Below are 20,320 nucleotides of genomic sequence, written 5' to 3'. Positions count from 1 at the left end.
TATATATATATATATATATATATATATATATATATATATATATATATATATATATATATATATATATATATATATATATATATATATATATATATATATATATATATATATATATATATATATATATATATATATATATATATATATATATATATATATATATATATATATATATATATATATATATATATATATATATATATATATATATATATATATATATATATATATATATATATATATATATATATATATATATATATATATATATATATATATATATATATATATATATATATATATATATATATATATATATATATATATATATATATATATATATATATATATATATATATATATATATATATATATATATATATATATATATATATATATATATATATATATATATATATATATATATATATATATATATATATATATATATATATATATATATATATATATATATATATATATATATATATATATATATATATATATATATATATATATATATATATATATATATATATATATATATATATATATATATATATATATATATATATATATATATATATATATATATATATATATATATATATATATATATATATATATATATATATATATATATATATATATATATATATATATATATTGAAAGTTAGTTTTGATAGGGGCAAGTCAGAATTTCATAAGCACTCGTGTCGTGCTGCTTTTTTGCCAATCGACACTTTCAAAATTATTTATTTAACGTAAGTTATGTAAATATGTGACATCATCATCGTGGGGCGCCAAGGGGCTGGACCCAGACCCAGTTCCAGACCCCACACCCTCCCTCCTGCACGTTGTGTGTGTTGTCCTATCTTTCACTGTACATTTGGTGAGGTTTGTGTGTGTGTGTGTGTGTGTCACTGTTTGATCTGCTGCAGTCTCTGACGAGACAGCCAGACGTTACCCTACGGAACGAGCTCAGAGCTCATTATTTCCGATCTTCGGATAGGCCTGAGACCAGGCACACACCACACACCGGGACAACAAGGTCACAACTCCTCGATTTACATCCCGTACCTACTCACTGCTAGGTGAACAGGGGCTACACGTGAAAGGAGACAAGGAGACACACCCAAATATCTCCACCCGGCCGGGGAATCGAACCCCGGTCCTCTGACTTGTGTAGCCAGCGCTCTAACCACTGAGCTACCGGACGTGTGTGTGTGTGTTTACCTAGTTGTAGTTTTACAGGGCCTGGGCTTTATGCTTGTGTGGCCCCGTCTCCATATCTACACTTATCCAATTTTTCTTTAAAACTATGCACACTCGTTGCTGACACCACTTCCTCACTCAAACTGTTCCAAGTCTCAATACATCTTTGTGGGAAACTATATTCTTTTAAAATCTCCCAGACATCTTCCCTTCTTCAGCTTTTTACTATGCGATCTTGTGCTTCGAATGTCATATTCTTCTCTCAGGATCAGTTTCTCATTATCCACTTGGTCCATTCCGTTGATCAATTTATAAACTTGTATCAGATCCCCTCTCTCTCTTCTCTGTTCCAGGGTTGGTAGATCCAAAGCTTTAAGTCTCTCCTCATATGTCATCCCTTCAAATTCTGGAACCATTCTTGTAGCCATTTTTTATAGTCTCTCCAACATCCTTATGTGTTTCTTTTTATGAGGTGTGTGTGTGTGTATGAGAGAGAGAGAGAGAGAGAGAGAGAGAGAGAGAGAGAGAGAGAGATCTCCAGCCATCTTTATTGGATCAAGCATCACCAGTTAAGTGTCAGTAGCCACCTGGTTTCCATGCACCACCGCGAAGCTGATGGGCTGCTTTAGCTACGGTGTGTAATTCACCTCAGTCGTGTCGTTTGCTGGTCACCCAGCCAGTCTTCCCCATTACGGAGCGAACTCAGAGCTCATAGACCGATCTTCGGGTAGGACTGAGACCACATCGCACACAACACACACCGGGAAAGCGAGTCTACAACCCCTTGAGTTACATATTTACTGCTAAGTGAACAGGGGGCCACACATTAAGAGGCTTGCCCATCTGCCTCGCTGCTTCCTGGGACTCGAACCCGGCCCTCTCGATTGAGTCGAGCGTGCTAACCACTACACTACGCGGTGTGTATTTACCTACTAGTGGTTGTAGTTTTACAGGGCTTTACGCTCGTGTGGCCCCGTCTCCATATCTACACATCCATTTTTTCTTTAAAGCTATGCACACTCTGCTGACACCACTTCCTCACTCAAACTGTTCCATGTGTGTGTGTGTGTGTTGGGAGGGGTTGTTGTTATTGTTGTCGTTGTTGTTGTTGTTGTTGTTAACCACTACTGCTTATTATATTATCTAATGATTCCTTGTTAAGCAGTTATATACACGGTGGTAACTATATAAGTGATATGTGTTTTATTTGGGCATATGTATTTTGTCTAGGCCTATGGTCTTGGTGGTGGTAAAGTGCCAGTGTAATGATGGACGTTCGTTATGTTGTGAAAAAAAACGGGCTGTTGTGTGGTGTGGTGTGGTGTGGCGGTTGGTGGTGGATGTGTTTTGTGTGTGTGGGCGGCGGTGGTTGGTGAAGCTGGTGGCGATGGTCCAAGCCTGACTATCCTACTACACTCCTATCATAGTTATATCAAGTTTCTCTCCAATAGTTTTTCTTTTTTCCATATCTTTCTCCACAAGTTACCTCCAGCCTCCTCCTCCACCACATATCTTCTTCCATGTGGGTGGTGGGTGGTGACCCGGTGGGCGGCGGGCGGTAGTAGTAGGGCGTGATGAAGTATTGAACGTATTGTGTGTTTGTTGGTTGGTTGGTTGGTTTGTCGTGTAAGGTGTGTGTGTGTGTGTGTGTGTGTGTATTGTCATTACCATTGATTATTATTATTATTATTATCATTATTATTATCATTATTATTATTGGTATTACAATTATCATAATTACTTTTATTAATAAAGCAATAAGCCACAAAAGAAAACTGAAAGGTGGTCATTTTTAACCGTATGGCGCTGTTATCATGATGATATATATATATATATATATATATATATATATATATATATATATATATATATATATATATATATATATATATCATTATTATTACTATTATTAATATAGCAATAAGCCACGAAAGAAAAGTGCTAGGCGATCATCTTTAATTATGCTTTACTTTATTTCTTTAACATCATTGCTAACATAGTCTGGAATTAGCCTCCCCATCACGGTGTTACTGTGTTTATAACAAATGCTAAAAGGTCGTCTCGGTATTCAGATCTTTCTTGCCATACTTTATAAAAGAATCAGTGCTGGTTACACTTAAGTTAACGAGGTCAGCAGTACTGTAACGGGAGGGAATCCTGGGTCACACACACACACACACACACACGTATTAGTTATCATGTTAGTCCAGCAGGCTAAGAAAAATGAATTACCAGTGAGATAGTTACCAGACACGCTCCCAAGTCACTCTTTTAGCTGCCCGTTCTTTTTTTTTTTTTTTTTTTTTTTTTTTTTTTTGCGTATTTGTCTTATTTGTGTAATAGAGAGACTTTTTGAAAGATTGCTAGGGAATTATTTTTATGTAGTTTTTTTAATTAAGTATTCTACGGTGAATGTTTCTAACTGACTTTATCGGATGTTGTTTTAGAATCTTCTAATCTTTGTCGTTATTGATTTTTTTTTAAAGTTGCTAGTTGAATAATAATTGTTTCGAAAAGTGCTTCTCCCCCTCTCCGCCTAGTGAATGGTGAGGAGGATGCGAGAGAGCAGAAGGAGTTCAGAAGGAAGGCACAGGAGAGCGGCAGCTCCTGCAGAAATACAGGGACTTGGTCGACGTGCTGTGCTTTGCTCCATTGAGGAGGTATTGTAGGGTGCACACACACACATACACACATACACCGCGTAGTGTAGTAGTTAGCACCAATGACTATATAATATACTGGAGTATAAAGAATAGGAGAAATATTGTAAAGAATCTATTGTGATAGATTATTAAGATTTATGCTTGATTATTAGAAAAAAAATAAAAAAATTAAGAACCCGATTTCTGCATGATTACTTGGATAAATAACTCTTGAGTACCAGGCTAGTAAGAGATTGATATGATTTCTGCATGATTGAAAAGAGGAACACTCTTCAGAACCTGACCAATCTTCTCTGTGATCTTTGAAAATAATCAAACAAAACAAAAAATACGGATATTAGATTGAATACCCGTAATTTATAAACGATGTATTAAGAGAACATGCAAATACTACCGGTAAACTTAATAGAGTTTCATAGTTATAAGAGGCCGACAGAAACCATCATGTCTATATCTGTATAAAAATTGCCTGCCTATATTTCCATTTATAATTGTTATTTATGAATCTTACTAATTTTTCAACTAGTACTCTCTTAACACCTTCAATGCTGGGACACATTTTTACCTTGAGTTTAGACCATTTTATTGACATTAGGAAGAGTGATGGCCACAGTCTTCACTATTTTAATCTCCACATGAGTTTCCGAAGCTGAATAAAATCACTAAATAGTAAGCAGAATGAATATGGAAACGCGTCATGGTACTCGGGTTTAGGGGTTAAGTGGTAATAATGGTGGTGGTGGACAGAAAGATAAAGAATAGAATTAGTAGTTTTTCATTATAGCAATTTGAGAATCTAAAAAATCAATATTGAAAATGACAAGGCTATATATAGTGGTCTGGGAGGAGTAGGAGGGGGCGGAATATGGGGGAGAGAACAGCGATTATAATCAACACGTGATTTTTGTTTTATCATAATTTGATGGGCAATGAAAAGTAAAAGATGTTAGCTATGATTATTTTGATGAGGAAAAGCTGGGATTTTCTCTGCCTTGTGGAGAATGGTCCTGTTGGTTGTGGCGGTGGCGGCGGTGGTCGTGGTGAGGGTACCTCGAGTGGTGGGAGAAGGGTGGTATAGAATATATATATATATATATATATATATATATATATATATATATATATATATATATATATATATATATATATATATATATATATATATATATATATATATATATATATATATATATATATATATATATATATATATATATATATATATATATATATATATATATATATATATATATATATATATATATATATATATATATATATATATATATATATATATATATATATATATATATATATATATATATATATATATATATATATATATATATATATATATATATATATATATATATATATATATATATATATATATATATATATATATATATATATATATATATATATATATATATATATATATATATATATATATATATATATATATATATATATATATATATATATATATATATATATATATATATATATATATATATATATATATATATATATATATATATATATATATATATATATATATATATATATATATATATATATATATATATATATATATATATATATATATATATATATATATATATATATATATATATATATATATATATATATATATATATATATATATATATATATATATATATATATATATATATATATATATATATATATATATATATATATATATATATATATATATATATATATATATATATATATAAGGCCTTGTGTCATATTTGTGTTCCATGCAACTAAAAATATTGCCAAAGGTGATTTTAAGAATAGTAACAAAAATAAGATTGACGCTTATTTATGACGCATGTATCTTTTTATAGTTGTGACCGGGGTGACGACTGACTGACATGATGATGACATCAGTAATGTAATCACAGTTAGTACACGTGGAGCTACGAGAGGGAGGAGACATCCGCTGCCTTTCTCTGTCCTGGTGGTTTAATCAGCTTTGGATCGCATTGAAGTCTAGTGGACAGGTAAGTTGACACATCTTGACTTGCAGGGTAGCATGGAGTCCAGATAATGACAGTGGTTAGTCTCCAGCCACCACGAAAAACGCTGTTCCCTGCCCCTCTCAGGGCATGCCCTGGAGCGGCAATACGCCAATACCACACCATAAAGTTATTGACACGTGAGAGGTGAAGAGCAAATCAGGTAATGAATGCTCTTTAATGCTGACACGGAAATGATGAAGACCCAAAAATTATGGAAACAAAGTAATATTGACCAAAAAATCATGAAAATTAAGTAATATATACATGAAAATTATGAAAACTTATATGACACAAATACAACGAAAACTAATTGATATTCTCTCATAATGACGCAAACTATTAGATATTAACACGAAAATGATAAAGACTACGTAATATTGACTCAAAGATAACGAGAACGGATTAATATTGATAGAAACAAACTTAACATTGACACGCACGTCATATGACAAAAAAGAAAAAAAATCACTTGTAAAAATAAAGTTAAGTGAGGATGATGGGTGTGTTAAGGATAATAATATAATGGTGATCAACGCCATGACAACTATATAGGCTGGAGAGTGGTAAACGAGCCTATGATCCACAAAAATTTACGTGTTTTTGCTAGTGAGCTGCTTTATCGTGTGTGTGTGTGTGTGTGTGTGTGTGTGTGTTTGCTCGTTCAGTCCTTGGCCTAGACAGTTTTACACAAATGTCGTGAGTCTTGATAGCAACGACAGTAGCGGTAAATGACAACAACGGGTCAGGAGATTTAATAAATGTAGTTCCACCTCCTCTTAATTCTAATCCTCCTTCGTCTTTATCATCTGCTTCTCATTTACCAATGTACAACTCCTTTAACTCCTCCTTCACCTTCTCTTCCTTCTTTTTTTTTTTCTTTTCTTTCAGAACATCCTCTTCCTCTTCTTCCTCATCCCCTTCCTCTTCGTGTGTGTGTGTGTGTGTGTGTGTGTGTGTTTATAATTTTTTTCTTTTCTTCCAGAACATCCTCTTCTTCCTCATCCCCTTAATCCTTGTTTGTGTGTGTGTGTGTGTGTGTGTGTGTGTGTGTGTGTGTGTTTATCTTTTTCCGTGTCTTTGTTTAACTTAGCTTTTCACCTACTTCCTTATTTGAGCGATATTTTCTTTGTTTCTTCCTCCTCCTCCTCCTTCTTCTCCTCTATAGAGTGAACGTCCCCCCTCCCTCCCACTTATGCAGGTTTGGGAAGTAATGCAGTGAGAAGTACTTGGGTGACCTGTTCTTGGGAGTGCTCATTATACGGTGGCCAGGCATGGGCGGCGTGGGCAACCTGGCGACCAGTGGCTCCATCACCACCCCTGTTATTTTTTCCCCATATTATCATTACCATCATATTATTGGTGTTACTTTTCTTGTTATTCTTTTCCAATCAGTTATGTTCATTGTTAACGTTGCAATTGATTACCGTTTCGGCGTCCCCGGTGCGTCTTTAATGTTTGTTATGGTGCTGCGTCTGTTCAAGTAAATGTCATATTGGAATACGTTCGACGTTCCTTTTCCGTAGCCTTCCCAGAGAGAGAGAGAGAGAGAGAGAGAGAGAGAGAGAGAGAGAGAGTCACAGCTATTATTTCTGCTTCTCTCAAAAATAAACTTCGAAACCATGGAGCTTTTTGGAAATACAAGGCGAAGTGGATTAATGAATAAATGAAGGAGGGAAAGAAAGATTCGAAATTAATTATGAGAATGAAGGAAGAATATTGAATAAATTAGAATGAAGGAAGGAAACTGAAAAGATGAGATGAAAGGAGAAGGAATGAGAAAGAAAGCTTGGCATACCAGGCAAATTCGAGACAGAACCGAGGCATCGACACAAGATTCGAACTCACCTCAACAAACATGAAAACATCAAAATAACCACATACCCAGGAATGATTACAAATAAATCATATCCTTACTTATAATCTATCAACACTATTTTATGTATATCAACGACCATTCGGCTCAGAAAAGAAAGAATTAACATATATAGGTAAAAGGTCAGCTAATTTTCGGTTCTCTAGAGCGTTAGTGTTGGCTAGTCAGTGGTGGGGTAAGGACTGTGTTGCATTAATGTTGAGAATGTTATTATCTCGTCAACTTCTTGGATCTGGCACAACGACGGGACGCTGAAAGGAGGAGAGAGGAAGAGAGAGTATCAAGCTATTTTAGACATACGAAGTTTGACATTAGTAAGTGGTAAGTTTTCCAAGCATGTGTGATATTGCTATTATTTCAAGAGTACTATTACTTATTACTGTCAATACTGTCAGGTTGTTACTATGCTAGGTGATTAGTAGTGCTACTATATCTCAATTACAGGAGAGAGAGAGAGAGAGAGAGAGAGAGAGAGAGAGAGAGAGAGAGTAAAGTCAAATAAGAAACGTGCAAATATATTATAACATATGAGATTTTTCTTTGCTAAACTGTATAGTACGTGAAAGATGACCTGAAGGTCAATTTTTCTTGGTATACTATATCTGCATCAAGTTTTCTTTCTGACCATTCTTTTGCTGCTGTGGTAGATGGTCTCTGTTCTAAATCTGTTGACAGCTAGTTGTGTTACTCAGAGTTCTATCCTGTCACCGACTGTTCTCAACGATCATCTAAACAAAATAATTGTTGTCCTCACCTCTCCTACGCTGATGATACACCTGCACTTCCCCATGTCTTTTCGTAAACGTCCAACCCTTCAAGAAGTAAACAGATCACGCAGGGAAGCCACAGAAAGCCTGACTTATGGTCATTGATTAGAGCAGAGCAAACTTAGTATTGTTCAGTGCCTTTAAAACTCAAACTCCTCATCTATCAGTGGAACCACGCGCGCTTTGGCTTCCGAGAGGTTTCCAAGCTCACGAGTTCGAATCCTGGCCACGGTCGGAATGTAGGTAGAGCCTCCTTACTCAGGGTAACGGTTCCCTATAGCAGATGGGCTTTCAGATAGGAGGTATACCCCAAAAAGAACCTCTTTTAACCCATAAATTCGCGTAAAAAGCCCACATATAGTATGAATAAAAAAAAAAAAGGTTCTGATGGTGCAAGCCCCTTCCGCTTCTTGCAATAGTGGCTTCCATAGTCTTAAGTTGCAGTGGCTCAAAAAGGCAGAGCTGTTTATTTACTTTCCTGGCAGTGATCCAGCTTTTCCCTCTTAATTAAAAAAAAAAAAAAAAAAAAAAAAAACGAAGGCGGGTGTTGATGTTACTACTGTAGTGGTTAGTATGGATTTTGAGGGTCATGACTTCCACATCCCTCACCCGTCTTCCCAGAGCGTGAATTAAGTGAAGACTGAAGACCAACGGTGACAAGACCAGCAGAGATGATCCCTCAAAAGGATGAGGGCAAGTTATTTTTCCAACGTGCCAGAACCGAAAGCGTACACAGACTCTAGTGAAGTGTAAGTGGAGTTTGCTGGGAGTAATGTGTTATAGGTGCACTTGCGGTGTTGGCGACGTGTACCTACCAATAGCACATAGGTGTGTTGGGACGGGTTAATTATGGATAAGTATCAGACTACTCGGTTGTAGCCATACTTTTGGACTTGGTATCTTAGCATGCACGGGGAAGGTAGTGATGGGCTGGATTATGGTAGTTCGGTCTGTTAAGAATAATAAAACATGATTGAAAGTAGAGTATTATTTTTTATTTCTATCATCCAATGCATTAGTATTTGTAGATGTGGCACAGACAAATCATTGAGGGAAGGAAACCAGGATGAGTGCAGTAGTTGGGTTTTGTGTTGAGCCTGAAGGATAGCGTAATCAGAAATGGCCATTGCTTATCATCGTCCGAGACAGGAACGACGCAATTGACAGCTTAACTGGCTAACCCTCACCTCGGTTTCCTTTCCTATCAGAAGGAACATTTCATTAACGTGAAGTGTATCATTATGTAAGATTATTTTTACTTGTGTGACGAATAATGCAAATTAGGTTAGTGGTTCGTACTACTGACTGTCATCATAGTAAAACTTGATTGTTTGTCCATCCATTGACAGACCTGACAAAGGTGACATTTTGATAATTTATGAATGATGGATTGATTTAATGGCATCTGAACAAGAAAATGAGTTCGCCAAGTTTTGAGGCAGTGATTCGTTTTAGGATGGCGTACTCAATTATTAAGGCGTCTTGTATTTTAATGACTTGTAACGAGTTGTTAGTGGCGCATTTTCGAGGATATTTCATGAGTAATAGTTTGTTTAGGGTTCATCGTCAATCAGAATAACACTGGTATGGAAAAGACTATCAACTCAGAAATATTAGTCCTTCTGGCAGAACAAGTACTTCAACATGTCAGTCACAGTTCCAGCTCTGATAATGATGCTCCTTAGGACGATGATTATAATCGCCATATTTTTATGATTTATACTATTTTTTTTCTGCATACACTGATCTGCGTCTTACCTATGCAGTTTATGCCTTTTTCATACTAATATGCGTCTTGTTTTTAGCAATTTATTAGTTTAATTTTCACTCACTAATATGCTTATCTAGGTAGGTAGGTAGGTATTATAGGTACTTTCTTCTCTATAGGTGTTGCTATTGTTTTTCATCCTCCACTTTTCTCACCACTCAGCCCCCGTTAACAATTATGAAGATGAGCTCATATGATCTTGATCTTGATGCTACAGGTGATGCAGAATTTCTTCTGAGTCAGGCCTTTGTATCGGCAGCGCCTATAAGAAGAAGAAGAAAAAAAAAAAAAAAACAACAACAACAAAGAGGGCAATCACCATCTTTCACACCACTAGTTCCTGCATCTAGCACGCCACATTCTCTCCAGGAACTCTTTTACAGCCTCAATCATCCTTTCATTCGTCTCCCCACAGAGTCCCAGCAGCACCACCATCCATTCCCTTCCTGTCATGCCCCAGCTCCCTCAGCACCACTTGCATCATCTCATACCTTGCATACTTCACACTCCAGCACCACATGCTCCACCGTCTCATCCTCTCCCACGTCAGTGACGTCACACATCTGGCACACTTTGCTGCGGGACTCAGACCATCTATAATTCCTTGCATTCACATCCATGCACTGTGCCCTAGCTCGGAAGAAAAGGTCCCCACCCAGGCTTCCATCATACCACTTTTCATACATTGGGGCCTCTTTCTCTCTATACCATTCCAAGGTACTCTTTTGCTCAATCTTTTTCCTCCAGTCACTCACCAGTCCCACACCTTTCCCTACTTTGTCTATCTCACTCCTCCACTTCCTTACACCCCATTCTCTACCCTCTCCATTTCTAACAATCATACTCCAGTCCTTTTCTAAGTGCCTTCCTTCTACCTGCTGAAAAGCCCAACTAGCTATTAGACCACTCTTCACCACCATCCTGACACACTTTTTCCCCCACTTGCTACTCCTGACATTCCACAGAAACACTTTTCTCACTATTCTAGCATCATTCATTTGCTCTAACCTAGCCTTATACCGTAGGGTCGCTTTTACATACCTTTCTCTAAAAGTGCTCCAACCCATGTCTCCCATAAGAGCCTCTACTGCTGTATATCTAGGTGCATTAAGTGCCATTCTTGCAACTCTATTCTACCCTATTTCTAACTTTTCTAGTTCACTTTCATTCCATGCAATCACATCCATACCATACATGATGCTCGGAACAGCCACATAACTAAGTAAACAAGCTTGGCCTTGCCCCGTTGCGAGACTGTCCGCGCAACAGCTGACGTTGACAGTCTCGTGGGACTGCATCGCCTCTTGATATCACAGGTATACTGTCAAACGCATCCAAATGCTTAGAAATTAATTGCGAGTGTATCTGGAGCCGCCATCTCACAGTCGTGATGGTTCTCCATTGCTTCGTCCTGACATTAATGTTGAGCAGAGTTACTGCTATTTCCTTAGTTTCCTGTTTCGCTGGCACAAAAAAAAAAAAAAAAAAAGCACTACTATAAAGTAGGCATCTTTCTAGGGTAAATGTGGAGAAAGACGTCAGTCTGACATCAAGTAGTAAGGAATGCATCAATGGTTGTAGTGTATTGCCTAGAACACTTCTCGGCCGGGGAGGCAACACCACGGTTAGTGCACGCAGTCTGCTGAAGTCTATTTTCCGGATGACTGCCAGTTTTTTTTTTTTTTTCTGCCTAAGGGATAGGGCCTTGGTAGGGTTGGAAAAAAAAAATTAAGGAAACAAACCGAGGAAGATACATGCAGTAAAAGAGAAGCGTAGAGAATATAAGCCCTAACTGTTTGCCCTTATTGACCAGACATTTTCCCTAAAATTTTTTTTATTTCTTCAATGATTGACTTATGTGTGTCCTGTACCCTACTCAGTCCTAAAACAAATTGAATTATTCCATCAATGTTTTTCTCTACCACTCAATCCCACTGATCTATGCCTACCTCCTGTCCCATTTCTTACCTGGTGGACTTCCCAGTCCCCAGCAACCACTGAAAGTTATTCTAGAGGGTGGAAGCCACATCCTGCTGATGTGCCAGCTAATCCATAATATAGTTACATAGTGGACAGAAAATATACCTCAGATAGTAGCTGGATGTTGGATCAGTTCTAGATGATTTTGGCCACTCTTAGGTTGTTGTTCTTACTATTAACAACATTCCCACTACCTGTCGCAAATGAATAATAATGCTGCAATAGGTCTGAGAATGTGCTGTGTCTGTCGAGTTTTCTCTTGAGTCCAGCGAGCTGCAGTGAACTACGGAGTGAGCTCCAGATCTCCATCACACTCTGAAATTAACTGTGCACCAACTTGTATTTGTTTATAGCTGGAGTTTTTGGGTTAGGTTAAAAATAGGGGATATTATATTAAACTATAAATTTACTGATGGATATATGTAGTATAAAATGTTGATTGTATTGATGGAAAACTTCCCCAGGATGATATGCTAGGGCAGATTTGAAAGAAATAATATTAGTTATTGACACCACAGACTCAGATAAGGAATTCCACAAAGAGATGCCATACACCCTGAAAAAGCATTTTCTTATCTCAAGTGAGGTTTGAACATGGGCAAGTTTTAAATTACCTTGGGTAATAGTAGCTGGAGAGTATATAAAGAAATCATCAAGTTCCAAGGATGTCTCATTGTAAAGGATCTTCTGACCATTATTTGGGAAGTATGTTCTAGGATCTCTGCCATTATCCTATTCCATTGAATGTCTGAAAGTGAAGGATGATACATTTATTTGAATTCATACTTAAACTCCAAAGTCTGGTTATCTGAGAATGAATGTTGATATAAATTTGACATATGATAATACCGTTTTGAATTTCAGGGATTGAATTAGTTTTTATTTACATATACAATTTCAAATTATCTGCAAAAATTTTTGTGAAACAAAAAAAGACTTAGTTATATAATTGATGTAATGTAAGAATAGCAGGGGCCTATGACAGATTCTTGTGGAATATTACTGGTAACTAGTCTAGTACTACTTAGGCTGTTAACAACATTCATTTCTTTGTTGTGCAGGAAATCTCTGATCCAGTCCAGTATTCTCCCCCTAATACCCAAAGTGAACAACTTTTCAATTAGAATAGGATGACACAGAGTCAATGGCCTTAGAAAAGTTCCTATAAGCTGCTCTCTTATCTCCTCATACCTTGGGCACTCCAACATTACATTTTCACTATTTCATTTAGCTTCCTATATACAATTGACATACTACCTTGCTTCCTTTGTTTGCCCATCTATATGTTCTACTGTTAACCTCCAAAGATTTTGTCCTGGCTTTAAAAAATAAACTACTTCCCCAGCTACCACCATAAAAGACTTCACATGGTCTTTCCTTTGTACAAAGTTAGAGAGCTTTTACCTTCCAGCCTCTGCCTCCATACCTCCCTGCCCTGCCTCTGAAGTTTGTTTTTAACCTTATTCTTTACTGCCTCCTCACTAGCCTGTTGTATACTATCTGTGATACCCTGTATTCACACTTTACTTCCCATCTTCTATCTGATCTCTCCCACTTACTACCCACACATATCAATTCATAAACTTTTCTAGTCCACCTTTTTTTCACCCAATTTTCAAAGCCTGACCTTATAGGTAGTTAAGCACTGCCTTTGCTTCTACTGCTATATACCTATCTACCTCTAGAGCAAGTCTAAGCTACCCTTTTTTGTGCTACTTTTAACTTGTCTAGCTCTCCTATTGTACTTCTTATACACTCTACCTGATACATGAGGCTCAGTACTGCCATCCCTTTCTACAACCTTCTTCCTACTTCATCCCTGTTTGCCCTACATCTTGCTACACTGCCAATCCTTCCCACTGATTGATTGGTTTTTCCTATGTCTTTCATGCTTTGTGTTTTCTGCTTTTTTCTCATTGACCATGATATCTAGGTACACCCTATCCTTAGATCTCTTATTTCCCAAGTCTTACCCTTCTCTGCTGCCTCACCATTTTATAACTAATACCTGACATTTTTCATTGTTAAAACTCATCCAAAAATCCCTCCCAAAGTGTGCAACTAGCTATATGTAGCATCTCAAAAATTTTCCCACTGTCCACTGTCCTCACACATGACAACTATGTCATCAGCATAGAGTTGGCAGATCAACCTTTCTGCTCCAATCCTTATCCCATAACCTGAGTTTCTCAGCTTAACTGTAGCTCTCCTGTGTATAGGCCAATAAGTAAAGACGAAAGAACACAAGCCTGCCTGATCACTCTTTGATTACCTGCCAACTCTGTCTCTTATGTCCCTGAGCCTCTATATGGCACTCCTATCGTCAGAAAAGAATCCCTAGATTTTGAAAAAAAAAAAAAAAAAAAAAATTGGGGGAAAGTCTCTAAATTTGGTGAATTTTTCTGAATGTAGATTTTCATGTTCTATGCATATAAAACCATTACTGCATTCGAACTAAACCAAACCAGAGCTAACAGCTAACCTAATTTAATGATGGGATTTTTGTCCTATGCAAAACTTGTTCATTAGCATTAACAGTTTAACACTAAATGAATAATTTGTGAGGGAATGTGTATAGAAGAAAAGTGATTTACAAAAATGTGAACTTTCCAGTGGTGCACTCCTTTTTTGTATCAGTAAGACTGATGGCTTTCTCCATTAATACTCTTTCTGAGACACTTTTCTTCTATACACTTTCCCTCTTAAATTACTTACTCATTTAGTATTATTGCTAATGAATAAGTTTTGTGTACAACATGAACATTCCTACATGGTTGGGTCAGGTTTAGTTAAGGGTTAGGTTTAGTTAGAATGCATCAATAGTTGTATTTGCATAGAACACAAATATCTCTGCATTTAGAAAAAATTTCCTAACCCAAGAATTTTTCCAAAATCTAGGGAATTTGTCTGAAATCTTTGGAATTTTTTCTGATGGTCAGGAATGCTCATTTTGTGTTTTACGCATCAAAATACAACCATTCATGCATTGCTTATTGCTTAGTGGCAGACTGACACCTTTTTAGATGTGATTTAGTAGGTTACTTGGTTTACAATTGTATTAAAAGACCTACATCTTGCAGTATGACATGGCACTGGAGATTCATCTTGTGTTGACTTTTAGTAGTTTATCCACTCCAGATTCAAGCTTGTTGACTAGACATCTTGATCTTGGGCTGTATAACAGAGATTCTTAGAAAATGTCTCAGATTTATACTTATCTCCAAGAATTTTTAAATATTTTGCTGAAGTGAATATTTAAGTGAAAGAGTATACAAGTATAATCTTGTATTTCTTAAGTACAAGTTAATAGAAGAGCTATGTAGGTACATTTTAATCTTTTCAGGCATAACTTTGACAATGTGACTTTGCTGCCGGATCTGGTGAGACTGCAATTTTGCTAGTATTTTTGCCACCCCCGCATGTGACTTGCAACTGCAACAACTTCTTTTTATCCCCAGGTGCAACTCTGCTAAGCTAAATTACAAAGTAATCTTTAGCACTATAACAGAAACATAATTTTATAAGGCAGAGAAATGCACATTTATCATTTATTTATTTATTTTTTCCCCCAGTGAAAACACAACCTAAACTAATATCTACAGGTCATTCTCTCCTCCACCATATCCTCCTGGCCCATCTTCTCCAGCTGTCTTTTTTCCTGTTCAAAGTTGCAGCAAAAGTCATGGAAAATTAGCAGTGCAACTTTGCTTATGCTTAGTCTGACTTTTCTCAAAACATTTACAACTTTCAACTTTATGACTTCAAAATTCATGGTGCAGCAAAGTCGCAAAGTCACAACTTGGTGCTGCAATCCCAAACTCAATTTTTTTTTTCAAATTAACCTCTTAAGTACTGGGATGCATTTTTACAATGAGTTTTCGGTATGATTATATTATTTTATTTACATTAGGAATGGTTTATTGAGGTCAGAAGATTAATAGTCTAGAGTATTCACTATTTTAATCCCCGTATGAGTTTCTGAAGCTTTATAAAATCGCCAAATAGTAACCAGAATGAATGTGAAGAAAACGTGTCATAGTACTGCAGGGGTTAAACAAAGAATGGTAACTGTGGAAACATTATGACTAGTTGTGGAAAGTGATGAAGGAAAACATGGGTTTGGAGGTGAGTATTTAATTCTAGATTAGTTTCACTAATAGGGCTTCCTACGGAGAATAGTAGAGAAAGTACTCGCCTCCAAGCCCTTGTTTTCCTTCATCACCTTCCACATAATAGTAAAAATTACAGATGGCCATGTCATTCTATTTCCTATTGTTCGTACCCTTCACCCTCTACAACTTTGAGACCAGGTGGGAATGTGGGTTATTCACCTCTTACCACGAAAAGTAAAGAGGGAGCTACTGCTACTGTTATGATATTTACTGTGTTTAATATTACAGAAAAAAATCTAGAAATCTATTGTCAAAATCTTCAGTAATATCTAGTCTTTATTTACTTAGGGAGAGAATCTAACCTAGCATAACATTAACAAACTTTACCTATTGCAGCATTGTCAACATACCTTCGGTTAGGCTAAGTTAGGTAACAACAGTTTAGGTTAGGCTAGTTTCTCTAAGTAGATATAGACTACAGATTACGGGAGATTTTTAGTAGACTTTTGGATTTTTTATTTATTTTTTTTTTTTTTCAGTATTGAACTTGGAGTCTATCATAACAACAGCAGCAGTAGCAATAGCTTCCTACTTATTTTTAAGTGGTAAGTGAAATTATCTTAGTTTTCCCCACCACTACCTCAAGATTCTAGGGGATAAAAGGGGAAAATAATTGGCCATGTCTATTCTGATTGAACCTTCTTAATATTTACCATAATTATAATCATAGATTTTTTAAGGATATAAATGCATAAATATGTACATATTATTGAGGTAATTAGATTCTCTGCAAGGTTTGTGTATTTTTTGTGTTACAGCCTTGAGCCAGCATTGCCCAGTTACTCCCAGTCAGCAGCACCTCCTTTCCTATCCTTCTGTTTAGTGTGTAGGAGATTATGGTCCCTAAAACCAACAACACAAATAAAAATTAATACAAGACTTATGAAATATTGCTCAACATTTAAGTACAGTCTATGGGTAGGTAACATGAAAATTGAATGTAGACCATAGTTTAAAAGAAAGCAATATTAATCTGGCCTGACCTGACCTGACCTTACCTTACGTAACCTAACCTAACCTGACCTGACCAAACATAGCTTGGCCTAATCTGACCTGACCTGAAATTATCTAACCAGTGTTATTTTTGTAGGAGGCTTTAAATCCATTGAAGATAAGTTTTACACTGCTGGTCAGAGTGGAAGGCACGGTACCTGGGACATCTTATGAAGGAGATTAATGACACAGAAAATATGTTTTAATGAGGGTATTCACCTAAATTAGTGATTGATAGGGTGCCCTCGTGTCTTCTTGACCTTTTGAGTCTCCTGGGAAGTGAATCACCCAGGTGGTGGAGATACTGAGCGTCAATATTGTCCGATATGTCATGAATAGCGGCTTGGACGCGTGGGAGGGAGGAGGTATCTCTCTCCTTTAGCTTCAGTTTTATGTACGCCCAGAGATTTTTTATAGGGTTAAGGTCTGGGGAACTTATGAGCCAAGGCTGACATTGCAGAAATCAAACCAGTCAACAATTAACTTTGCCGTATGGCACGGTGTACCATCTTGCATGAAGGTATCAGCATTGCACTTTTCCATACACTTATCTAACTCTTCTAGAATTAGGTCAAAGTAGTTATTTTGGTTCATACGAACATTCTTAGGCAAAAACACAAATTTTTCAAGACCATAGTAAGAACATGACAGTTACTACTGGGTCTGTGGTACACATGGTTTCTCTGGTTGTCTATAATCTGAAAGCTTGCCTCATCTGACCAAAGTACCCTATGACACTTACTTAAGTCCCAATCTTTGTGCTGAGACACAAACTGCTTGCCTACTGTTAAGGTAATCATGACTGAAGCAAGGTTTTGAAACTGCGCGGCAACTCCGTTATCCCATGTCGCCTTTTACATATCTCCGCACACTCCTTTCACTCACCCAACCCAGCACAGAGAGTTCCTAGCCCAAAGTTCCTTGCTGTGTATGGGAGGGTTGGCTTAAAGCTATCTTCGAATAATGTTCAGAGTTCTCTGGCTAACACTGTGCTTACGCCCTTCAGGCTTGTAAGGTGGTGGCGAAGCGTCTCTTCCTCCCTTACGATAAATTTTGGTCCAACGTTGAACAATTCTGAGACCTTTGCCAGTGTTTGCAGCAGTTTCTTGATTTGACCTATTCTCCCTCACTGAGGCACAAATGACTGAGATTTGGGCCTTACTAATTAGTTTCCTAGATCCCATAATAGGTAGTAACAGGGCACAATGGTAAGCTCACGCATCCACAAAAAGGGGCTGTAAGGGAGGGTGAAAGAAAATTCAAATGCAATGACACGAACCACAGACGAATGTTGACTAAGGAAAAATATCATCTACTTTGACAACTAGAGCTGCAGAGTTGTCAGATAGCGACATACAGCGAATCCCGCCGTATGTTTAGGAGTTAAGAAGGGATGAATGAAATTTGGTCAGTGTGGAAGTTGTTGTCCCTTTCGCACCTTCCGCTCTGACCAGCAGTGTACTTGTGAGCAATAGGAGGCGGTGATGTAGTAGATAAGGTAGTGAGCATGGGATCGGGCACACATCCATGCATAGGTTCGAATGCCACCACATACCACCTTGGAACTTTGCCATTTGTCGAGTGGTTTAAAGTTACTTACATGTCACTATGATACCCAGGTTCTAGGTGTTTACACCAAAGATGCACTTGGGTGATGATATGGGGCCTAATATGGGTACTACTATAAACAAAATTGCCTGCACCACTAATGGATGGAAACTGAACAGCACTTCCAATATTTTTCAAGTATACCTACAGGTGCTATAGGCCAGAACATAAAAAAAAAAAATAAATAAATAAATAAAAATAATTTTTTTTTTTTTAAGTATTAGTTTTAACACTTGAAAATAATGCTCTCTCTCTCTCTCTGAAGGTGATACACACAAAGATGGAAAGTGAGCCACTCCCTGAGACACGTGAGGTGCTCTGCCAACACCTGCGTGCTAAGGTTCGGTACCTCCATCCAGCCCTTGTTGACCAAGTGAGTAAGGTGTTGACTTGTTCATGAAGAATACCTTTCCTGTTCATGTAGCATATGTTGCCATTCTGAAGAGAAGAGCAGTGCACTAACCACTCTTTTTACTCTGTGAAGCGTCACCCATCATCAGCACCACATATTCAAAAATTTATGATTTGGTCAACTTTGTGTGGTTCATGAAGCCTTTGATTGACATTTAACTTTTCTCAGGCTGACTATTTCTTTAGAATTTCAAACATCAGTGCTCATAAAGTGGCAGAAGGATGTGTGAAATTATGGAAGTTAATAACTTTCCATTTGGTTATGTAGAAAATGTTCTTGTTTGCAATTTATATATTTAAAAGAAAATAAATTATATATATTACCAACATCCTCTAGATGTTATATTTATACTAATTTAAAAATCTTGTTTAATTTGTTTGGAAAAGGACAATTGCAGTAACAAAATGAGAAGAGTGTTAGGATTTTTTTTTTTTGTGTTTTATAATTGATTATCTTGGTTTACAATTCAAAACTAAGGTTATCTGCAATAATCACTTTAATAGTCAGGCGAAGGAAATATTACAGTGTTACTGATATTATTATTGTAGCCTGTATTGCTTTGAAGCCATTGTAATGACTCAGAATAATATATATATATATATATATATATATATATATATATATATATATATATATATATATATATATATATATATATATATATATATATATATATATATATATATATATATATATATATATATATATATATATATATATATATGCATAATATTCTGCATTTTAATTTTCAGATCAAGGGAAAATGGGTAGTTAGGTAATGGAAAATTAAGTCAAACTTGTAAAGGAACAATTTTATT

General features: G+C 36.2%; 1 protein-coding gene across 9 annotated transcripts in view; it reads left to right on the top strand.

The window, feature by feature from the left end:
- Window positions 1-5,876: 5,876 nt before the first annotated feature.
- Window positions 5,877-20,320, top strand: part of LOC123497988 — a 31,732-nt gene continuing 17,288 nt past the window's right edge. For 2 of the 9 annotated variants that reach the window (XM_045245029.1, XM_045245038.1), the window contains exons 1-2: window positions 11,521-11,653; window positions 19,356-19,463. In XM_045245029.1, coding sequence (XP_045100964.1) covers window positions 19,371-19,463 — 93 coding nt within the window. In that variant the 5' untranslated portion in view covers window positions 11,521-11,653; window positions 19,356-19,370. Of the gene's footprint in view, window positions 5,912-7,963; window positions 8,124-11,520; window positions 11,654-11,859; window positions 11,962-13,001; window positions 13,023-16,968; window positions 17,035-19,355; window positions 19,464-20,320 lie in introns of those variants that run through there. The other 7 variants (XM_045245035.1, XM_045245034.1, XM_045245030.1 and 4 more) reach the window with 7 other exon arrangements.

Source organism: Portunus trituberculatus, chromosome 47, assembly GCF_017591435.1.
Source record: "Portunus trituberculatus isolate SZX2019 chromosome 47, ASM1759143v1, whole genome shotgun sequence".
Classification (NCBI taxonomy): Eukaryota; Metazoa; Arthropoda; class Malacostraca; order Decapoda; family Portunidae; genus Portunus; species Portunus trituberculatus.
This window is presented reverse-complemented; position numbering and strand designations above follow the sequence as displayed.